Below are 21,957 nucleotides of genomic sequence, written 5' to 3'. Positions count from 1 at the left end.
TATGTCAGCACGGCCGGGGACAGCTCCTCGGGATGCCAGGTGGATGGTGAGGGCGATGCGGCCACCTGGTGAAGCGTTGATAGACAAGACGTTCCTTGCACTGGTTTTTATGGTGACTGGGGTGTGTTGTGCGATTTCCTTGTGTCATGAAGCCTCTCTTGAGTGCTCATTCTTCGTGAACGTTTAGTGTTGGAGCTGCCACCCACCATGGCATCGCATCCAGCGTCGCTTCGGGACCGTCAGGTCGGTAGGTTGTGCACCACTCTAGGAATCCAGCCAAACTCACTGAGATTGACAACATTCGATAGCATCGATCGAAAAGATACTTAACTTGAATCATGACACCCATCATGGCGCGGATACGTCGCACGAATCGTCCACCAATGGACTTATTTCACAGTCAACTCCTATCTTGAATGAAGATGGCGACCCCATATGGAAGGTCCTGGTATTCGACAACATGGGCCGAGATGTGATTAGTAGTGTTTTGCGGGTTAATGACTTGCGCGCATGGGGTGTAACGATTCATTTGTATGTGTGCTCCCAAGATGCGGTTCCTTGTTCATCCTGTATCTATTGTAGCATCGCAACTGACCGTCCGCTGCTAGGAACATCAACTCTCCTCGATACCCAATTCCAGATGTTCCTGTGGTCTACCTAGTCGAACCGACCCCCGTCAATATCCAACTTATTACTTCAGACCTCTCCCGGGGCCTTTACTCTCCGGCCTACGTAAATTTCTTGTCTTCCATTCCCCGGCCGCTCCTTGAAGATTTCGCGTCGCAGATTGCATCGACGGGGACGGCAGAATATGTCGCACAAGTATACGATCAATATTTGAACTTTGTTGTGGCAGAACCCGACCTCTTCAGTCTGGGAATGGGAAGGGATGTCTACTGGAAGATCAACAGTTCAGAAACAACCGATGAGGATCTGGATGCCACGGTGGACAAGATAGTGAGCGGGCTATTCAGCGTCAGCGTTACCATGGGTATGTGAGGCCCTTTTTCTTGGTTCGACGGGCCATGTTACTCATTGAAATCATAGGGAGCATTCCAATTATACGGTGTCCCAAGGGCGGTCCAGCTGAGTTGATTGCAACCAAGCTTGACCGAAAACTACGCGATCATATTCTTAATTCCAAGGACAACCTGTTCTCTGGTAGCAAGAAGAGTGCTGCTGGGGTCCCTTCCTCCAGGCCTGTCCTGATAATCGTCGACCGCAGTGTTGACCTTGTCCCTATGCTTTCACACTCATGGACATACCAGTCTCTTGTTCAGGACGTCCTCGAAATGCGGCTAAACCGCATTACAGTGGAGACACCCGTGGACGAGTCCAACCCAGCGAAAGGAACCACTAAACGGTCCTATGACTTGAACTCAACTGACTTTTTCTGGAAAAACAATGCTGGCGTCCCATTCCCGCAGGTAGCGGAAAATATCGACACAGAGCTGACTCGGTACAAGGAGGACGCCAACGAGATCACGAGAAAAACTGGCGCTTCATCCATTGAAGATCTTCAGAATGATACCAGTGCCTCCGCGCAGCAATTGAAGGCCGCTATCACGCTTCTTCCAGAGCTGCGCCAACGCAAGGCGACATTGGATATGCATATGAACATCGCTACCGCTCTGCTGAAAGGTATCAAGGACCGCCAGCTTGACAACTTCTTCCAGCTCGAAGAGAATATCGGGAAGCAGACCAAAGCACAGATTTTGGAACTCATCAACGATCCGAACAAGGGTAGTGATCCCACAGATAAACTCCGCCTCTTCATTATCTGGTTCCTCAGTACTGAGAGTGATCTCTCTCGAAATGAGATGACCCAGTTCGAGGAAGCACTTACGCGGGCTGGTGTCCGCGATACTAGCTCCATCAAGTACGTGAGACGTGTTCGCGAAATCACCCGTATGACGATGATGACGAGCGCTGCGACTGGTGCACCCCAGCAGCAATCGTCGGACCTTTTCCGCGGGTTCTCCTCACTATCCAACCGTCTGACGGACCGGATCACTTCTGGTGCCCTGGGGGCCAACTTCGACTCCCTTATTTCGGGGGTGAAGAACTTCCTACCTGCAAACAAGGATCTTACGCTCACCAAGATCACCGAGTCTATAATGGATCCTGCCTCGGCCTCGAGCTCTGCCATTGCGAAGACAGAGGATTACCTTTACTTCGATCCACGGAGTTCTAACGCGCGCGGTGCTATGCCACCCACCGCGTCCCGCTCTCCCGGCGGCGGACCGCAGGGAGGCGTTGGACCCGGAACGAGCGCGACGTTTGGTCAACGGCGACAAGGCTTCAACGAGGCCATTGTCTTCACGGTTGGCGGTGGTAGCATGGACGAGTACGGTAACTTGCAAGATTGGGTGCAGCGGACGAGCGGTCAGGCTGGCGGTGCGGGAGGTGCGGGAGGCCCTGGAGCTGGATCTTCCGGTCTGCACGGGCGCCGGAGGGTGGTGTATGGAAGTACGGAGTTGATGAACGCCAATGACTTCTTGAACGAAGCGCTAGGCAAGCTAGGCCAGGAGAGCTGAGCGGGATAATATGTGACGGCGACCAATGAATTCTTAAACAACGGAGATATTCGTCTTAGAAAAACCTTTTAATCATCAGGAACAATTACCCTTTCTTCTCTGTTCGACAGGAAGCACTGATGTGTTTCCTATTTCTACTACTATTCGCACAGCGTACTGGTCGTACCTCTGGCCACGGTATCTAGGATTTAGAGTGCAATTGGAAATAAGCGGGGCAACTCGTTAACCAGCAGTCTTTCAGAATCCAGCTTTGGACCTATGCACCTTTAACTGCACTACAATTGACACGCACAATACATCTTCCCAGCTAGAAGTCCAATATATATATATATATCTTCAGCGTACGGTCTGACGTGCATCCTGAAGGTCCAGCTGTTGATCGACAATAAGGACCCGGAAAGAACGAGAGTCAATTGCTGTCATGGAATGGCAAATATCCTCTGTACGTTGGAATGCAGTCAAGTATCGCAACCCTCCTCTTCCGACAGCACGATAATTACCTCTCTCTCTCTCTCGGAGAATGTAGCAGCCATGAACCTCGGATGATGTAAACCTACCCTAAGCGCCGGACTAAGTAACTACCTAGTAAACTAGGAGAACGCGGGAAAAAGAGAACAGACATGCTAAAAGATGGCAGTCTAGCCTTCTGACCCAGCGAGAGTCGCATCGCATCGGACCTGTGGTGACTCGTGCAGCCCAGATAAGGTTTGCAATTAAGGTAGGCGTGATCCCCATCGCGCGACGGACCCGGATGTGCGGACCCGGGCTGCTTGACCCACTGGACTACCAGCGTTGACGGGACTATGATACTATCGGATGCGGGAAAAGGGATCTTTGCAGAATGGCTTGTGGCTGTAGAAACAGAGAGAGAAGGGTTATTATTATAAGTCTCGAGGGGGAATTTCCCTGAGATGAAGAAGCTGGTTGGCGCTCTTGTAGAGTAACTGATACTGATCCTGATCCTGATCCTGGCTGATAACTACGCGCTGTTCTCCACTACGTACTTCTAGAGTACTCCATGGTATGGTACTTACTCCACGGTCCGTTATCAGCTCCTTCTAGTAGAACCAAGTTTATGATGACTGGTCCACGAAATTCCACCAACCCGGCGCAGCGCAAGGATCGTGCAACAGCTACGTCAACACTTGCGCTTGCTTTGACTGGCCAAACTGCCAACTGCGTTTCGTAGTCGGATGGTAGCGGAATGGAATCGCCGTCTGATAGGACAGTCTCGAGGCTTAGGGCTGAGGGCTCAGCACCGGGGGTTTAGGGCTCAGCCCGCGTGACATGCCCTAACGAGTTCTCCATTGGAGGGGAAGAAGAGGGAGAGAGAGAGAGAGCAAAGAGGTATTATTGGCGTTGCAGGGAGACAGCGATTAGGCAGTAGAATAGAATACAATCAACCACCCTCGATATGGCTTCTCTCTCGAATAGAAAAGCTATCTATCTATCCATCTATCTATCTAACTATCCATCTATCCATCAAAATCCGTTGCAAGACAAGATCTAGATTTTACTTTGATTGAAACCCTCATCTCCACCGTCCAAAACTGCGTGTCAAAGTCGTCGGTGGTATGACGTAGCAGACATCTGACAGATCTCGTCATATCCCGCTCCGCCCAACCCCGAAGTCATCATAAATCTGCGAGGAAGCCCTCCTGGCGGACGGTAAATCCGACTCGTGCAGCTTGTCAAGACAAGAAGAACAGACGAAAGGATCGCCTGGGGTTTATCGACTCGCCACTGTTCCCGATCACCGTTGCGCGCAAGCATCACTGCCAGAGGGTTATACTTACCAAAGAGAACCACCGTCCAATTGAAACGAGCCCTCCAAGAATACAGTCAAGATGGTTGCGAGAACTGTTGGTCTAGTGCTTCGTTCACTAGAGGTAGGAAGCAATTCCCAAGGGATCTACTAGCTGTGATAAATCAATGGCGCTTACAATTCCTATAGTTCGTGTTTACCCTCATTGTAATGGCTCTGGTCGGTAACATGATCGCCCAAGCCTTCGATGGAGGAAACCCCGCTTCGGTGAACTATGCTATGTTCACATCGGCCTTCTCAATGGTGTCGCTCTTCCTCCTCTTCCCGATGACTTGGGAGCCTGAATGGGGTCTCCACGCAATTATCCCGATCATTCTCGACACTCTGAACGCCATCTTTTTCCTGACTTCGGGAATCGTTCTGGCCGCGAGACTGGAAGCGCACAGCTGCAGCAACCAGGTACGTCTTTCCTCATCTCCAGCATATCATCTGCCATGATTTTATTTTTCTAAGTCATCTCTACTAACCGTCAATGTGAAACAATAGAAGTACCTCCTCCACAACGATGTGACCAACAACTCCCGCCACCGGGAAAAGCGCTGCCGTGAAGGCCAGGCCTCGACTGCCTTCCTCTGGTTCGCCTGGGCCTGCTTTATGGGCTCGTTGGTTCTCTCTATCCTCGCTTCCCGTAGCACTGGTGCCAACCTGCGCAGCCGCGCTCCCCGCAGAGGCCCGGCTATGTCCCAGGTCTAAATATGAGAGGCGTGATCTGGGAATAAAAGAGGTAAGTAATGATGGTAATGAACTCTGATGGAAATGATATCTGACTGATTTCCAGCACGAGAATTTATAACCAGTGACATAATGTTCCGTCCTGGATCGGTCTGGATACATGCTCCTGGTGTCCCTACGATATAATCCCTAATTACTCTTCTAATATGACTGGTGTGAGGATGAATGGTGAGGGTTCACCCCTGCCTTGTACCCTCCTACGCCTGCACTATGACGACTACTGTTCCATCCTCTCATCCTGCGGAGGTTGTATTACCAATTGGTTTCTCGGTTGTATTTGCGTTGCGTTTGTCTACTAGGGTCCCTGGTCTCCAGGAAGCTTTGAGAGGGGATCCTAGAAGTTTCTTCTACTGGACTCGGTATGGTATGGGGTTTATGGCAGGGGGTATAATCCATGAGAGACACATCTTCTCCATCAATAATAATAACGGACGGTATATGGCGCACGGTTACGATTGACACGGAACGAGACAATTAAGACCAGAAGCATATAGGACGGATGCAATACTCTTGAGTCCTGTCCATGCGCCTCTCCGTCCTAACGTTTAATTATGTATGTATTTAGTTGGAATAGTTAACTATCCGGGGTTGAGAAAATCGTACTATTTCATTTAAAATATCCCATGCATGGAAAAGCTATAGCTAGTAATCAATCAATTAATCAATTGAACTAAAACCACCTGTGATACCTAAGTTATCTATCGTATACCATACTATACATCATGATAGGAATGCGGAACTTTCCTGCGGAAAAGCCGATTTCCCAAATGACATCATCGACTTCTGCCCGTGCGCGCTCTCTCTCTCCCTCTCGATCGAAAACAGAATTTTTTGGAGTCCACACAAAATCGAAACTAGGATTAATTAAATTAATACGAAAAGGAAAAAAATGGGGAGGGAATGATACATCTCAGCGGTGTATATAATATGGTACGGCAAGCCTAGATTATTATTGGGAAATACCCCATAGTGGAGATATAAACTTGGGGAGGTAGTGGAATAATATACCTACGTACATACTCTATCTAGTATTATTCGTATTCATCCTTCTATGGTGAATATATAGGTAGTTATAGTTATTCGCATTTACATAACTATACACAGAGGAATTAACTAAGAATAAAAAAGAGAGACGATGACATTATATATAAAAGAAAGAGCATACATAATCTTGCACTCTTGATCTTATCAATAACCAGCGCAACTCTAGTCTCTATTATTCTCCACTGGCTCCTTTCACCTATGCAGGGATAGGAATAGACCAAACCGGTTTTGTACGTGTAGGTATGTACCTAGACAGTAACCTGATGTCGTCTTCTTAGAGTAGATCCGGCCGCTCCGACGATTGATTCCCTATGACGCCGTTTCAACGTCGGTAACTATGCCATACCATAGGCCGGATGGAGCCGCTGCCGATGTCGAGAGTACGTTGTGGATTTCAGTCGGGGGAAATTACCGTTGGGAATTTTTTTTTGCCTGTTGAGTTGGCTTAAGTTGAGGGTCCATGGATTAATTTTGGTTTTGGAGCTTGTGCTGTAGATACTAGAAAGAAAGGCATGGATGCGACCTGGTGATGTATGTATATAGATATTGGTTAAGTGTGTTTTCAAACAGCAGAGTTGATAGTATATGCGTGTTCGCTGTAGATAAGAGTCGAGGATTGATTAAAGGATGTAAAAAGCTTGATATGCTAGCATATGGTTCGTCTAATTTTGTCGTTGATAACAATTCGTCTCCCCTCCCTTTTAACCACTTTCCTATCCTAGTGGTGCATCTATAGCGCAAACCCAATTCAACGTGCCCGTCCTTCCACAACTGGAGGTCGAAGCTGACATCTGCAACTGCCAGCTAATCTACCAATGGACCCGACCTGGAGAATTCTGGCAATGTACTTGGTTTGAAGAGATGCACTGGACAACGTTGTAATCCGTCCTGCGTTCTTTATGGTGAGGATCGTGGGCTAGAAACGAAGACACGGTGCCGTGGTTTATGATGAGGATGGAAGGAGCCCTTTGAGCTGCATAAAAATAGGAATGATGCATTATCCCATGTTCTGTATATACAACTCGCATGCCGAAATGTCATAACTGTCGACTCGAGTCGCAAGTTGGAATGTCTATCCAGGAAAAGTATCCTGCAAAGCGCTGGGGCGGAGAGATGTAGCGCGGACGGTAAACATCCACATCGGTTACCCGTAAATCGCTTCTGGTTTTGACCTGCTGCAGCGACAAGCCTGACACGGACCTCATCTAATCGAAGGACAGTCATTTAAGTCTGTCCCCGAGTCCCCGCAAGATATCTTGAGCCTCTCGAGACAGATCACGCTTAAAACCGTTATCCGATCAGATAAGAAAGTTCGGCATCTGTTTGTTCACAGGCTAACGAACAAGGCGAAAAGATCTGCACGATGAGGATATAAATAGGAGATATAAGAATATTGATTCGAGCAAACAACTCTATAAACATTCAAACGACTTGGGTATCCATGAGTAAGCATAAGATGCTATGTGTAGAGGCGGGAGGCCGCAGTTAGCGTCCAAATTCAGAAAAGGTTAATGCGTCATCCTCGACGATAGCGCGTTTGCGAATATTCCTAACCACCAGCTGGCTTTCAACCACCGAGAGTGAGAATAAGTGTGCTTGAACAACTGAGCCTCAGGCGGTGTGGTGCTTGCGTGGGCTAGGGCGTGCTCAATATAGCTATTGGGTGGAGAGTAGGGAGCGTCCGGAGATCGTTGAAACACCCCACAGAAGTCTTCCTCATACCCTTGTATCGCCTCCTTGGAATCCCATAAGGTGGATGTCAGACATCGAAGCTTCTTTGTGTCCTGAGGACAAAGCATGTCTGGTTCAACGTGCTTCTTGCGGGGCCCTGACACAGACGAGTTCAATCTGCACATCATGTGGACTCTTCAACGGTTCGGAAGCATAGGTCGGGCCTCTCGAAAGGATCCCGACTGCAACCTGTTCCGCTTGCTCAGAAGCAGAAACCCCGTGAACAAACCATGTCTGCCACGGCGAGACACTGTTCCCCGGGTCCATAATCTGCACCGACTGACCGACTTCATTTTCTTGGGCGAATGCTATGATCTGCCGTCAGCACATCTTGAAACAAGAGAAGGGCGAGCATGGAGCAACACGTACATTCAGCCGGAATTGTCTGGACTGTGAATAAAGTTGAAGGGCATGAGACAATTGCTAGTGGTGTCTGCCATAGCTGCCTGAGTACTGTCTGCAGGGGATTGGTGTAATAGGATCCCATTACAGAGAGGTCGTAGATGGACCCTTGCAGCAGGTGTTTGATCTCCTGCGAGCATTCAGATCCCCAGACACCATCGCAGCCATTATTTCCTCCGCTAGGGGAGCCAGTCAGGTTTCCCACGCGCACGGCGACTTCGGAGGTATGATTGGCGTGAACGTCAGTAGAAGACATATGAGAACCGTATCCAAGCCAGAAGCTGCCCTTCACTATCGGTCCTTCACTCTGTCCGTCCAGTGACAAACCCTCCGAGGCGGAAAGATAAGCGGCATCGAAGCCATAATAAAAGGTGATGTTTTGCGGAAACAGGGGGCTGAAAGACAACGGCACAGCTGTCTGAGCGAGGGGATCGATGCAGCTGTCGTCTGTGAAGGCGCACGTTTGAGCCTTGACGAGGGTGACGATAGCGAGAATGAGGAATGGCAGAGACGGCAGTTTGGTCACGCTGCGAAAGGCCATCCAAAGCAGCAGCTTCGGAGGTCGTCTCATCTCCGGGAGAGCGTCGCAGTCACCTCTAGGGGCGACAACGACGGAGAGTCGAGGATCTGGACAGCAATTTGCATGCTCACGACCTCGTGCTGGGGGGGAGAAGAGGTGAATTATTGAGGATCGAACGAAGAGGAGGTGAGGCAGCGAGAATGAAGTGGGAGGCGCGCTGGCGGCGCGCTGGGTCCCTTTGAGGCTTGCCGGTAGTCTTGCTACAGGTACGCTTATCCCGACGCGGCCAAACCCAAACTCGAAGTAGGGCATGCCATGAACAAACTAAAAGGCAAGAGACTGCTCTATCGGATTGTCCGGCAAGTTCCGTATCTCACTAGCAGCTCGCTATATGACTCCTAAAGTATTACTGTGCTTGTGACTTGTGACTACGGCGTACGTCGGAGTGCTCACTGGGCGACGGCCATTACTGAACCCACCCCGCTGGAGATGAAACCACTTGACGGCGTTCACTAAGTATTATTATTATGGTAATTCTGATCCAAGACTCCGGATAGAAAGACCGCAACAGCCTGAACGGAGCGGGAGATCAACTCAACTCAAAAAAAGAATAAACCATCGGTGAGTTGCTTTGTTTCAGAAGAGTAACGGAGTCTTCCCCCCTCGGGCTTTCCCTTAAGACGAGTAGATAGTTAACTCGACGCAGATTCCTCCCATGTCATCAGACTCACCCATCCGTCGCATGAACCGCGATCCATCTTCTCTGTGTCAATGCCAACAATTGCATTCTTGAATCCCCCATCAAGCATACCGGTGTCTTGGCCGTTGCAACGCTAGCGGGGCTTCTAGCCACCGCTGATCCTTTCTTCGCCTGGGAGAGTTCCTGGATGATCATTGATAGGACCTCGAACGGGGAGATATCGATAATCGCAGTGACAGTTCACGTGTTTGTTCTGTGCATCAGTATCGATCTTTGGAAAAGTCATCCGACGAAGGACGGCTAACTATAATCAATTAGCCGTGGTGAGCAACCTAAAAGATAAAGGATTATTCTTTGTTGACCCTTGTGTGTACAGCACGGACTACAGGAGTACATCCAGGAACGCCAGAAACATTTTTCGAACAACGTTGCCAAGATCCCGGGTATCATTACGGACAAGAGCCGATATACAATGACGTCTGAGGCACTCTCGCCCAACCAGCAATAACAATAGATAATCATAATCTCAAGTAAACAACATCGCCAGTACCTACAGTAGTCTTCTATGGTCACATACTATCTACACACAGCATCATATAAGTGCATAAACTAGGAGGAGACTATCGACAGATTGAAATTAACTTGGTCATAGCAACAGAGACCATGATCTCGACTTGAGCTGACTTGAATATTAGCACACGGAGCAGATTGTTCCATCCAAGACATCGAGATAATATGGCTAGAAATTACCCCTTTCGGCGCCGGGACTTCTTTTGGTTTTCTAAGCAAATGTGCGGTGCAAGGTAGTTCTGAAATAGTTCCCCTTGGCCCGTGTGGGTCTAGGAGTCTTTCAGCCTTTCAGCCTTTCAGCTTTTCAGCGTTATTTCAGCTTGTCCTGCTTCCTTTATGTTTCTGTTCGTTGATCGAAGACCCGGATTGGTCGTCTGATAATTTGTGTCACTATACACTCAAGTAGTATCCAAAGCGTGGGGTTCTGTAGGATACGTGTTACCTTTATATGAGATGTATCCTTCCGGCGCCTGGTCTCCGTGGACTGCGGAGCATTTGCGCCCTTAATACCTGCGGCATTCGCTGCAGAATGAACTACTGTGGGATCTAAGGGACCAAATGCTTTGATGATGTCTTCAAAAAGAAATACTAATACCATTGACAGAGTCAAAGAAGATTGAAGATATGCTTCACTAATGTACAGCTGGCCTTTCCTCCTGCAACGAGAGCGAAAGCACCATGGTCACCAGGGATTTTCCCAGTATCATACAACTGGTGGTAATTTTGTTTTTTCTTTATCTTGCCGTGTCTTTCAGGCCCAATACAACAGAGCTTCCTGTGTGCCCTCAAAAATAGCTCCAGTACGTGGTAAATCGATAGTCGATGGTGGTGGGAGAGTGTCCGTCAATAACAAAATCCAAGCTCCGTAACTCCGCGCTCCAAAACCGAATATGCATGAGAGATCTTTCTTCGTTCGTCTTCCGCTTCATTCGTACATCGACGTTAATTGTCGTCGTCTTCGAGATAGGCCGTTTCTTTGAGGTTGTTGCCCTGCAGCCAGACGCGCTTCCAGGGGCCTTCCGGGCCGGAAGTCGCCTCGCGGTCCTGTCGCATGCCTTCCATAACACCGACTATTCCCCCGCTCCGCAAACGCTCCAGCACAACGTTCATTCCCTGCTTGCTCTTCAGGATGGCATCGCGGGTCCTCTTGACGCCGATCAGCTCAATAGTTCGCTGAAGACCGGCCGTGGACCACGAGCTGAAGAAACCTTGCTTGGGAACGTCCTCCTCGCTCTCACTGTCGGCTCCGGTAGGCGGCAACTCAGGCTTCCTCTTATGTCCGAGTAGCTTGCCTTGTCCGAGTCTCGACAGGAAGGTGACTGTCGTCTTGACCGTTGTTCGCTCATCTTTCTTCTGGTCGATCGAGAGACCGGCAAGGTCCTGGCTACCATCCAGGGCGGGCTGTCGCTGGTAGAATTGCTTTTCAACGACGCTCAAGATGCCCGTCCACTCCATATTGCGGGATTCCGTCTTCATCCATCCTTCTTTGGGATCAACGACGCTCGTTTCGAGGATGAAACTCTGACCGGAATTGTCCGATCCGCCAATGCCCTTGGGAAGGAGTTTGAGCATGGCAGAAGGGATTTTGGACTTCTTCAGATGAAGCCTGGTGGTGTGGAGTCGTTGAGTTTCCGGGTCAACATAGCGGTCGATGACATCGGTCGTGAGGACATGACGGGAGTAAGGGTTGGGATAACGGAGAAAATAAGCCAGAGAGACAGCAGGGAAGGAATAGTCGTAGCTGAAAACGTTTTCGAAGAACTTCATGATTGCGAAATGCCCATCGCCGGACGTAGAGGATTGGTTTGTTTTGAGGGAATTGGGGGAATCCTGGAGTAAGGATGGAAGATGGGAGGCGCCCGAGGTCGTCTGCTTTTCTGCTTCTTCTGGGCCGGTCGGACAATCCTGCACTTTCTGCTTCCGAGAGCTTTCCTGCAGTCGCCGGCGCTAACCAAATCAGAAACGCGGGGTTGTCAGCATTACCTCACGTGAGACCCCCGTGTCCAGCCAATCAGCGACCAGATGCGCTGGAGAATACGAGCAGCTCTGGAGGCAATAATCCTGATACTCTGGAGTCTGGAGCGTATCCAGAACTCCATACTCCACAGCAGATATGCTCAGTGGCGACAGAGACAAAGGGCTGCATTGCTGGACTGCGCAGAGTTACGTCAAGAGCTCAGCGGAACCGTGCACGGAGACTTATGGAGGGTGATACAAAGGGTTCATTTGCTCGCGATCGCTGGAGTCGAGAGATGATCGCGAGGGCACACTGTTATTGACCACACCAACAAGCAAGTATGCGGGGCCTAGATCTCCCCGGAATATGCCCAGCCATAATTTCTCCCGTCGAAAGACCCGATAGCCAATGTTGACGACCCCAAACGGCAGTTGGACACGTTGACCCATGCACGGCGTACATGAACTCTCAGCATGGACCATGGGGAGTCTCGTTCAAGATCTGCAACTGGGGAAAGGAAAAACCGTGCTCCTCTGTTACGGATTAGTGTAGAGACCGTCCCAGTTCAACTTGAGTTGTCGTCTTCACCGCATGGTCGAGGCTAATTTTTGATCCTAGAAAGCAGCGGTTCCAATACTGCAAGAGAGCAGTCGACAAGATAACCATGACTGAGTACTACTAGACTAGTAAGCAGTTCGATTACAGGGTCATATCCCTTATCCAGGTCGTTTCATTCTGAGAAGAAATTATGATATATAGTTAGAGATAGAGATCCTGTGTGCGTATTTCTGTGGTTACTGCCATAGTCTTAACTATGACGTTGGACCGGTCGTGCTTCATGTGCTTTAGCGACCTAACAGGCTAACAAGCAACTGATAATTATCCCTGGATACTCCTTGGAACCTCTACGTATCTAACTTCAAGTCCATCTCCTGTGCAAGATAATTGCAGGACGACGCGTTGTTGTGATTTCTGTCCCCGCATGATGCTATTGCGGGAAGACGCTTACTGGAGTATACGATCCGGATCAGGCGCTTTTCTCTCAGGAACACCATCTTCGACGATGGTTCCAGTACGGGAATGTTTCAGGAATAGACCATTCCCATCTCCCCAAACAGACTCGTCTGAAGATCGGATGAGCATTTATCACAATCTTCCGCAAAAAGACACCAAATAGCGCGCTCAGTCAGCACGGCCCGGGGCTCCGCTGATTGGCCCAGCTGGGTAGAGCTCGGGAAGAAGACCAGCAGCGAGCCCGAAGAAGCCAAACAGCCGCCCGGATCATCGAACTCGATAACTTTTCAAAGGTCTATCCCTCTAGAGCAGCCATTCCTCCGCTAAGGCTTCGCCTTCGTCTATCTCCTGGGATCTCCTTCCGTCATTCTCTCCATTCTATTCCTTTTGCTTTTAATCATCACATTGTATAATTCTTTTTAATCCTACGGCTTTCGTGGGAGCAGACGTTTCGGTCGGAAGCGAAAAAAAGGTCGCTTTTTCCTGTTTTCACGCGCATCATGTCGAGCGCTCCGCCCCCAGCGACGGCCACTCAGAACGTGGTCCTTGATACATCTTCTCTCTCCTCATCTTCCTCAGCGTCAGTATGGGATCGCATTTCGACATGGGTTTCAGAGAATAAGGCTGTTGTCTACACCATCGCCGGTGTTGCGGTGGTAGTGACTAGCGCCGGAGTGGTCTACTACCTCTCGGACTCAAGCACCAAGCCTGCTGCACCGTCTGCGGAGAAGAGGAAGAGCAAGAAGGAGCGACGGAAGGAGAAGAAGAGGGCCGAGGAGGAGAAGAAGGCGGAAAAGGCTGCATCCGCACAGGATGGTATGTCGTCGGAGACCGCGGCATTATGGGCCTGGACGGCCTTATACTGACGGAGCTTTCAGAGTCGGCCAAGAAGAAGGCTGGGGAGCCATCTGATGAGCTTCCTGAGGTCGATGAGGCGACCGTCGGGAACCTCGACGAAGAGGTGTGTGGACCACATAACATTTTTTTTTTCTAGTTCGTTTGTTCCGTCACGGAACGACTCCAGCTGACTTGTCTTATAGACCAGGAAGGCATATGCCGCCAAGCTTAAAGCCGCCGGAAACAAGGCCTACGGGTCAAAGGATTACAACAGAGCAATTGACCTGTATGGAAAGGCTATCTTGTGCAAGCCCGATCCGGTGTTCTACTCCAACCGGGCAGCCTGCTACAATGCTCTGTCGGAGTGGGAGAAGGTGGTTGAGGACACCAGTGCTGCCATTGCTATGGACAGTGGATACGTCAAGGCCCTCAACCGGAGAGCCATTGCCTACGAGCACCTAGGCAAGTTCAGCGAAGCCCTCCTTGACTTCACGGCCAGCTGCATTATCGACAGCTTCACAAACGACACCAGCCGTCTTTCTCTCGAGCGACTGCTCAAGAAGGTCGCGGAAAAGAAGGGCAAGGAGATCATTGAGGCCAAGGGAAAGAAGCTTCCCAATGCCACCTTTGTCTCGAACTACCTGCAGAGCTTCCGCCCCAAGCCGGTACCGGCCGGTTTGGAGGAGTCTGCAGAACTGAGCGAGGACACTGGCAAGGGCCAGCTCCGTAAGGGTTACTTGGCCCTGGAAAAGAAGACCGGTGACGGCTATGAGGAGGCTGCCCGGGCCTTCGAGAAGGCCCTCGAGCTAGGTGACCTGGGTGAGTATGAAGCGGACGCGCTCAACATGCGCGCTACCTTCACCTACCTGCAAGGAAACGCCCAGGCCGCCCTGGCCGATCTGAACAAGAGTCTGGAGCTGCAGCCGGCCCTGGTTCAGAGCTATGTCAAGCGTGCCAGCCTGCACCTTGAGCTCGGTAAGCCATATTGTTCTTTGTTGATCTCTTGAACCGCAGCTAACGTCAAGCAGGAAACAAGGATGCTGCCCAGGATGACTTTGAACTGGCCATTACTCACAACAAGGATGACCCCGACATCTACTACCACCGGGCTCAGCTCCACTTTATCCTCGGAGAGTTCGCCGAAGCCGCCAAGGATTATCAGAAGTCGATTGATCTGGACCGCAGTTTCATTTATTCCCACATCCAGTTGGGTGTGACACAGTACAAGCTGGGTTCTGTTGCCTCTGCCATGGCGACATTCCGTCGATCCGAGAAGAACTTCGAGGATATCCCCGATGTCTACAACTACTTTGGTGAGCTTCTGCTCGACCAGCAGAAGTTCCCCGAGGCCGTTGAGAAATTCGACAAGGCCATGGACATGGAGAAGAACAGCAAGCCGATGGGTATCAATGTCCTGCCCCTGATCAACAAGGCTCTTGCCGTGTTCCAGTGGAAGCACGACTTCCAGGAGGCGGAGAACCTGTGCCAGAAGGCCCTCATCAGTAAGTCCTTCTGGATAATAAGGAACCAAGTGGATGTAATCACTGACGAGTCACAGTTGACCCCGAATGCGACATTGCCGTTGGCACCATGGCCCAGCTGCTTCTGCAGCAGGGTAAGGTCTCGCAGGCGCTCAAGTACTTCGAGAGAGCGGCCGAACTGGCACGTACCGAGGCCGAAGTGGTCAACGCCATTTCGTACGCGGAGGCTACGCGGACGCAGCTGGAGGTTCAGGAGAAATACCCCCAGCTGGCAGCCCGTCTGCAGAGCATGGGAGCCGGTATCGGTGGCGCCCCTGGCCTGTAAACCTGGGCATTCGATCAATCGATTGAGCTGGTCGGGAAAAAAAAACGTAGTAAATACGGTCTCTCTTGGGACTGTCTTCGTTTGTCAGCCGGCCAGTGTCCCTTCGTATCTATCTTCCTGTGATCTCTTGAACCGGACGACTGGGTCACATGTGCCTGATGAATCCTTCTTCCTCCCTGGGCTTATTTCCTTCGGGTCTGGTCGCTGTCGTTTCCTGTGATTGTATTTTAATATCTGGAGCGGGTTTGATCCTGTTGGCCTTGTTTTGCTTTGGTTTGTTTGTTGTCTCGATGAACGCTGCCTCTGGGGTCATTGCAAACAAGAGGAAGGGCCTGGGTGTTGTCGAACGGATCACTGGCAGGGTGTTCAGTTAGCCGAGGTACGTAGAGAGTTGTACTATATCAAATGTGAGAGTGTTGGAATGTTGTTCATCTTATCCCTGGAGCTCTTTTGGCTATTATTAGTGTCCTGTTTGCGGGCGGGCTTATCGGCGCCGTCATCTGACTTCAAACGGGGTACCTAAGCTAGCGGGCGCAATGTCCGCCTATCAGCTTGCAAATACCTCATCTGTGAGATGCCCCTCCAGCGCAGGTGTATGTATCGTTTATTAGTGTCGATTTATGAGAGTAATGATATCTGGGGTCATCGAGTTCCTTGTGAAGAGCTGCTGACTCCATGGACGATAGATAACTGGTAGGCATTATGGTGACATTCGAGTATAATCAAATCTGCGACGGTCTGGGACACGATTCGAAACATTACTCGTACTCCTCTCCTTCTTTACGGTACCATAGCTGTCTGTTCCGCTGGCCCCAATCACAGATGAAGCTTTCCGTCGCTTCTTCTGGGCCCAAAAGGGGCGGGGTTTCTCTGCCTATCAGTCTGTTGTATGTATCGCAGACATCCATGGGCCACCCCTTGGTGACGACAGTCTCATGCCTCGATCTCCAAAGGTCCTGTCGAGTAGATACACCTCATTAACGGTACAGACAGGCTGCAGTGAGTCAACAGCCCGCGAAGCCTTCCCGTTTCTCGTTCCGACTGACCGTCTGACTGGCTGCCTATTGCGCTTTCCCAGCACGGTCATCCAAGGCTAGCGAGCCATCCAGGCAGGTGACTCGTCTTTCTGCCTGCTAGCGAAGTTACCTGCGTTGGACTCTCTCTCTCTCTCCGCCCGGTTGGGCCCAACTCAGCTTCACCTCATCGGGTCTCCGGTCCGTTCCTCTACTTCCCTCTACCCCTCTCTCTCGTGAGGATTCATTCATCCTCTGCTCCATCCATCTACTATCTACTACTACTACATCACCTCTCAGGCCTTTTCTGATCTCTGGCAGCGAGTTCCGTCCTGATCGGAGCTCTGCCTTTGAGAGAGAGAAAGAGACCTGAATACCATAGATCGTGTGGGGCTGCTTTGCGTACGACTAGGTAAGCTGTGCTACGCTGGTGTCGACTGCTTCCAAAGCAAGTTGTCCTCGAGTCCCCTCATCCTGACTGCGGGCATCAGACTTCGAATGTCGATCGAAAGGATATTCTTCAAGACTTATGCTGGTTAACCGCTGTCATCATGCCTCGTCGACACGGTAGGTCTTATCCACAACCGATAAGGACGGTTATCTTGGATACTGACGCTTAGCAGCGGTCATAACCCTCCACCCTATCTATTCACCAGACACTCTCCCCTTTCGATCCCTGACCTTTGCCTCGGACAAAGACAACGTCAGTATCGGACGGTCTTCCAAATGCCTGTCCAAAAACCTTGTCCCTGCGCATAACAATGCTTGGTTCGAATCGCGAGTGATGTCAAGGGATCATGCCCGCATTGGGGTCCGTCTGGACAAGGAGGTCGGTTTTCCCATCTATGTTTCTGGCTTGACAAGGGGATAAATTCAAACTGACGTTTTGCGAAAGATTGTTTACGTTCGGGATAACGGCTCTATGCATGGTACCGCACTCAATGACAAGAAGATCCCTACCGGAAAAGATGTCACCGTACAGAGCGGTGATATACTCACCTTTGGGAATGAAGTCACTCGCGGTTCTGGTATGTCTACTACCTGACTCGCTTTTTCTGTTCTATCGACTGTCCCAGCCTATATAGTCTCTTCTGTGTGTACTACATGCAGGGCTAACTTTCTCTTCTCCAGAGACTTTTGCTCCCCTCAAGGTTCGCTGCGAGTGTCAGTGGTTCGATAATGAGTATGTATGCCTGGGTGGTTGGGTATGACTATATATACTGACCCCTCATTAGTGATAAGGAGCCAAGTGAACCCCCCGGAGAGCTTCCCACGAAGCCATCCACGAACAGTTTCTCTGTACCCGACGACGATGAGGTGATCGAAATAGTTCGTGACTCTTGCCATAAGCAAGTGACAACATTCACGGTTCCCGACTCGGACGACGAATCTGAAGCAGACTCTACCCACCCCAAAGATCAGTCCACCCCGGCTACATCCCCTCTCAGCAAAGATGCTGCGGATGGCTGCACGCGAGACGATGCGGAGACCTCGAGCCCTAAGGCATCCCAGTCCAAGCCCGCGGCCAATGGATCAGACTTGGCTGAAGGCACGCGGAAGGTGCCTGTCACCGTTGACGAGGACCAGGCTCTGGTGACACCAACAACGACCCCACCAGCGGCTTTCACTCCAGGTGCCTTCTCGGACAACCATGACTGGGAAAATCTTGAGACTTACAGCAGTGAGGAAGATTCCGAATCCCAAATGTCGGAAGAGCTCGAAGATGATGAGGACGCCGGTGCATCCTGTTCCAGCGATGAGTCGTTCGAACAAGGCTTCGCCAACAGCCACGTTCATACCACCAACAAGTCGTACACTCCCCCTCCTGCAGTCTACGCCACCCTCTCTACCGGACCATGTATCGATGAATGGGCAGGACCATCGGCCGCGGACCATGCATCCCAGTGGCGGCCCTGCAGATTTCCATCTGGTGTCTTCGTGAAAGCCCCTAGCTCTTACGGATATTCTGATGGACCTTTCATGCTCGACCATACGCGACCCTCAACTGAGAATGTTGGCTCTATGGAACCCATCATTCTCCCTGGGCCATCTACCCTAGTGGACCACCGTACTGATCCAGTCGTGGAGGAACAACGCATGAAACCGCTACCTAGGTACAACAGTTTTGGAAAGACCGCTCTTCCGTCTTTCACACATTCGCCACTCTTTCCGCAGTGTACGGGTCAGAGTGGTAGTGTTGCTAACAGTGACAAGGCCGCATTGGCACTTGAACATGCTACCGAGAGACGAACTGGAGAGTCCACTGCAACCACACGCGTGTCCATTGCTGATATTGTTCATGACTGCAAGCCAGTGGAACCAAGGACCTCTCTGAAGAGAAAGGCGGCTGAAATGGAATTGGAATCGATTGTTTCTGGCCCATCCTACTTCGATGAGTTCTCTGACCTACGTCACTGCGGCGAGTCTATTAGGGATGCTCAGTTGGAAAGTGTCTTTGGTGATGTGGCCTCGCTTCCAGACGCTCAGCCACAGCTACCTATAAATGACCTTGACAGTTCTCCTCCAGAGCTCATCAAGATCCCTGCTGTCTCCGAGGAACAATCCGCCGGGAACGGTGTATCTGATAACGGGCATTGTCAAAAGCGTGCAAAGCTAACGCATGCTCCCTCCCGTCGCCGCAAGTTAGCCAGAGATGCAGTTGTCGCTTTGGGCGGAGTTTTTGTCGGCAGCATTCTCACTGTTGCCGGTCTGGCATCGCTACCCCCGGATTTCTTCACTGGTTGAAGCCTATTTCCATGCAATTGAACAACGAGTATGGATCCTACGGCCGTATGGCGATGAATCACACAATGACTGGCGTTTCAGGGACTATGTGATTATGGATTTCGAAGGCGTTTAGCTCAGGGGAAGGCTATCTTTTAGTGCGTCTGCTAGGGAATACGGTGGACATCGTAGGAATCGCTACCCAGGGTGACTGTCTAATACGGCTTCACATTAGGTTTCTTGCTGCAGCTCGATCTTTTTTTCTTTCTTTCTTTCCTTACTATTACAGACTCTCTGTCACCATATCTCCAGAGACCCCCGCCCCCACCGGTTCGCACCCCTCTTTCCTGCTGGCGACTTGCTACCATGGGTGGTTGCACTACTGCACGCTGAAGAAATCTTGCGTCTAGAGGCCAATATTCCTCTCATCGCAGTCAGCAGGGGCCGCTGTGTGATATGGCCCATGTGAGGCTTTACCTATGAATATCCAGCAACAAACCAATTCAAATTTTCTTTTATTCATTTCAGGACCATCATATCTGTAGCATCGGTATTGTAGTACAGGTATATTTCTTCTCCCGTTAAGGTTCCGCGTACTCCGTGAACGGGCGCTCCGAGGACGTTAGTTCGAAAATCTGGAGAGTACCTACACCGTGTAGGACCCCGCTCTAACGTAGTATGAGAGGCAGACCTGGGTGCTGAAGGGTGTTGTCTGTCCAGCAGCGCTCGTTTAAATTGAGACGAACTAATTTGATGGATGTCCGCTGTTGGTCGGCAGCAAGATACGCTGTGTGCCTAATTTTCCATTCCAGAAATGCATTCATGGTGTTTCAAAGAAGGACCTAAGGGACAAGTGTCGAGGTCAGGCCAGGCGAGGCAACCGTGATCATCCTGTTTTCTGCCGTTTGGTAGGCTCTGTGTGCTGTCGAGCTGACTGACAGACCTCTTCTCTCTCTTGCTAATCTCGAGATTGAGACGTTGATACCTTCCCGATCTGATTAGTTGCCCGATAGGCCCGGATTCTTAAGTACAGAATGATGTTTGAGTTGGAGTCTCTGCCGCATCACCTAGGACATCCCCTCCAACCACTGGTCCTGCGCCGGCTGGCAACCCAGACAGCGGAACTCAAGAACAGGTATGGCCTGCATACACACTCTTTTCATCTAAACAACTGGCGTGATATCTCTAGAGACCGGGGATAACGTGTCTATGCCGCAGTCTCCATCATTGATAGTTGAGTCCCAACGCAGAACTCACGTTGAACAGAATTGTGTCTCTAGGCAATGTCTTCCAATCAAAGCTTCCGGTACATACATCTGGCTGGATCATGCTTGCTGATCAAAGAAATTCCCACGCCCAGGATAGCATTCCCAAAGACAGAGCGGACGTCTGGGCCCATCATACCTACCTGATCGTCGTTTGTTTCTAGACCGGGGCTCTGACTTCGAGCACGATGGCGAGTCTCTGTCCTGATATACAGAGAAAGGAATCAATTTCAACCTTTTTATCATCTAAACAAATCTCCACCAATGAATTTCTCTTATTGACCTCGACCATGCGATTGACACTTTCAATTCTATCGGTAACTGCGGCCATGCAGAAGCGGACCCTAAGTGCCTGTAACCCGTCTCATGCGGGGGCTTAGATCGTCAATCCCTGCCAAAGGAATTTCTGTTCCTATCTCATCGGATCTCAGGTCGGTCACAACTCTCTATCTCTACGGAGGATGCGAGCGCAGCTTTCAGGTGATTATAAACGCTCGTACTCTTCCAGTCTCCTCTGTCATTACTCTGATACTGCGTAAGAATCATAGGAACCTAGATAGAGATGTTGGAATCTTTTGTTTGTGCGACTGGCGCGGGCTCTTTTTCCGTGTTGTCCATTTTCATTTGGCTCTCGCTGTGCCTAATACTCTGCCAAGGCAAGTGTCAAGAATTGTACTAGACGTAAGTACCTTATTCCATCGACTGTTTCAAAGTGGCCCTCGGTATTTGGTTTATATTTGAGATCTAGATGACCACCAGTCAATAAGAGAGAACTCGGGATTTGGCCTCCCCTTGTCTATTTATTTATGTGGCTCAAACGAGCAGAATTTCCAACTGAGAATCGAAAACTTCTGCATAACATTTTGGAAAAGGATTATAGGGGAACATGAGATATGACGGAAAATACAATATGACATCCTCCCCTGTTACAGAAGGTAGTAATACTCTTGGGTTCAAGACCTGTTTCCCCGATATCCTTGTTCTGCGCTGGCTGCTACACGCATATCACCTTGTTTATCGACAGTAGAGCGCTAACCTCCCAGGGCAATTTCTCTTGTTTCCCCTCAGCAGCCGCCAGCGCTGGACCTACATGATCGCGACAAACAGCCGGCTACAACCCTAACCAACCGGCATGCAGCGTTTGTAGTCCGTATGTGCATGTCCTTGTGATCTCAATGATAATCTATCTCATCTCTTGCCTAGAGATGACTATGCCCTGGCTACGTCAGTACACCTTTACCTCTCTAATGGATGTCAACGTTGCAGTAACAGCAGCTGCG

General features: G+C 50.3%; 6 protein-coding genes across 6 annotated transcripts; 4 read left to right on the top strand and 2 right to left on the bottom strand.

The window, feature by feature from the left end:
- Window positions 1–207: 207 nt before the first annotated feature.
- On the top strand, window positions 208–2,537 carry C8Q69DRAFT_485092 (putative Golgi transport protein Sly1; the record flags this gene model as incomplete). Its single annotated transcript, XM_028631810.1, has 4 exons — window positions 208–247; window positions 309–531; window positions 609–991; window positions 1,048–2,537. 4 exons carry the CDS (start codon window positions 208–210, stop codon window positions 2,535–2,537), a joined length of 2,136 nt encoding a protein of 711 aa, XP_028487311.1.
- Window positions 2,538–4,224: 1,687 nt separating this feature from the next.
- On the top strand, window positions 4,225–5,511 carry C8Q69DRAFT_144447 (non-classical export protein Nce102). Its single transcript, XM_028625471.1, has 5 exons — window positions 4,225–4,426; window positions 4,492–4,761; window positions 4,849–5,086; window positions 5,141–5,230; window positions 5,327–5,511. The coding sequence occupies exons 1-3, from the start codon at window positions 4,385–4,387 to the stop codon at window positions 5,053–5,055; spliced, it is 519 nt and encodes a 172-aa protein (XP_028487310.1). The 5' UTR covers window positions 4,225–4,384; the 3' UTR covers window positions 5,056–5,086; window positions 5,141–5,230; window positions 5,327–5,511.
- Window positions 5,512–7,653: 2,142 nt separating this feature from the next.
- Window positions 7,654–9,447, bottom strand: C8Q69DRAFT_144602 (hypothetical protein). Its single transcript, XM_028625472.1, has 2 exons — window positions 8,239–9,447; window positions 7,654–8,177 (listed from the first exon to the last, which is right to left on the bottom strand). Exons 1-2 carry the CDS (start codon window positions 9,101–9,103, stop codon window positions 7,945–7,947), a joined length of 1,098 nt encoding a protein of 365 aa, XP_028487309.1. The 5' UTR covers window positions 9,104–9,447; the 3' UTR covers window positions 7,654–7,944.
- A 1,556-nt stretch (window positions 9,448–11,003) lies between these two features.
- C8Q69DRAFT_397517 (MSF1 domain protein) lies at window positions 11,004–11,828 on the bottom strand (the record flags this gene model as incomplete). Its single annotated transcript, XM_028627781.1, has 1 exon — window positions 11,004–11,828. One exon carries the CDS (start codon window positions 11,826–11,828, stop codon window positions 11,004–11,006), a length of 825 nt encoding a protein of 274 aa, XP_028487308.1.
- Window positions 11,829–13,532: 1,704 nt separating this feature from the next.
- On the top strand, window positions 13,533–15,675 carry C8Q69DRAFT_504320 (mitochondrial precursor proteins import receptor; the record flags this gene model as incomplete). Its single annotated transcript, XM_028632577.1, has 5 exons — window positions 13,533–13,848; window positions 13,911–13,993; window positions 14,073–14,844; window positions 14,898–15,371; window positions 15,428–15,675. 5 exons carry the CDS (start codon window positions 13,533–13,535, stop codon window positions 15,673–15,675), a joined length of 1,893 nt encoding a protein of 630 aa, XP_028487307.1.
- A 1,564-nt stretch (window positions 15,676–17,239) lies between these two features.
- Window positions 17,240–19,538, top strand: C8Q69DRAFT_516525 (hypothetical protein; the record flags this gene model as incomplete). Its single annotated transcript, XM_028633391.1, has 5 exons — window positions 17,240–17,255; window positions 17,312–17,517; window positions 17,584–17,716; window positions 17,820–17,871; window positions 17,924–19,538. The coding sequence occupies 5 exons, from the start codon at window positions 17,240–17,242 to the stop codon at window positions 19,431–19,433; spliced, it is 1,917 nt and encodes a 638-aa protein (XP_028487306.1). The 3' UTR covers window positions 19,434–19,538.
- Between the last annotated feature and the right edge of the window lie 2,419 nt (window positions 19,539–21,957).

Source organism: Paecilomyces variotii, assembly GCF_004022145.1.
Source record: "Paecilomyces variotii strain CBS 101075 chromosome Unknown C8Q69scaffold_2, whole genome shotgun sequence".
Lineage (NCBI taxonomy): Eukaryota > Fungi > Ascomycota > Eurotiomycetes > Eurotiales > Thermoascaceae > Paecilomyces > Paecilomyces variotii.
This window is presented reverse-complemented; position numbering and strand designations above follow the sequence as displayed.

Bases quoted from the DNA above. Each gene is read 5' to 3' on its own strand.
- C8Q69DRAFT_144602 (XM_028625472.1), bottom strand. From the start codon at position 9,103: ATGCCCTACTTCGAGTTTGGGTTTGGCCGCGTCGGGATAAGCGTACCT. The intron at 8,178-8,238 runs GTACGTGTTGCT...GGCAGATCATAG, and splicing joins CCAGACAATTCCGGCTGAAT to CATTCGCCCAAGAAAATGAA.
- C8Q69DRAFT_144447 (XM_028625471.1), top strand. From the start codon at position 4,385: ATGGTTGCGAGAACTGTTGGTCTAGTGCTTCGTTCACTAGAG. The intron at 4,427-4,491 runs GTAGGAAGCAAT...CAATTCCTATAG, and splicing joins TAGTGCTTCGTTCACTAGAG to TTCGTGTTTACCCTCATTGT. The intron at 4,762-4,848 runs GTACGTCTTTCC...GTGAAACAATAG, and splicing joins CGCACAGCTGCAGCAACCAG to AAGTACCTCCTCCACAACGA.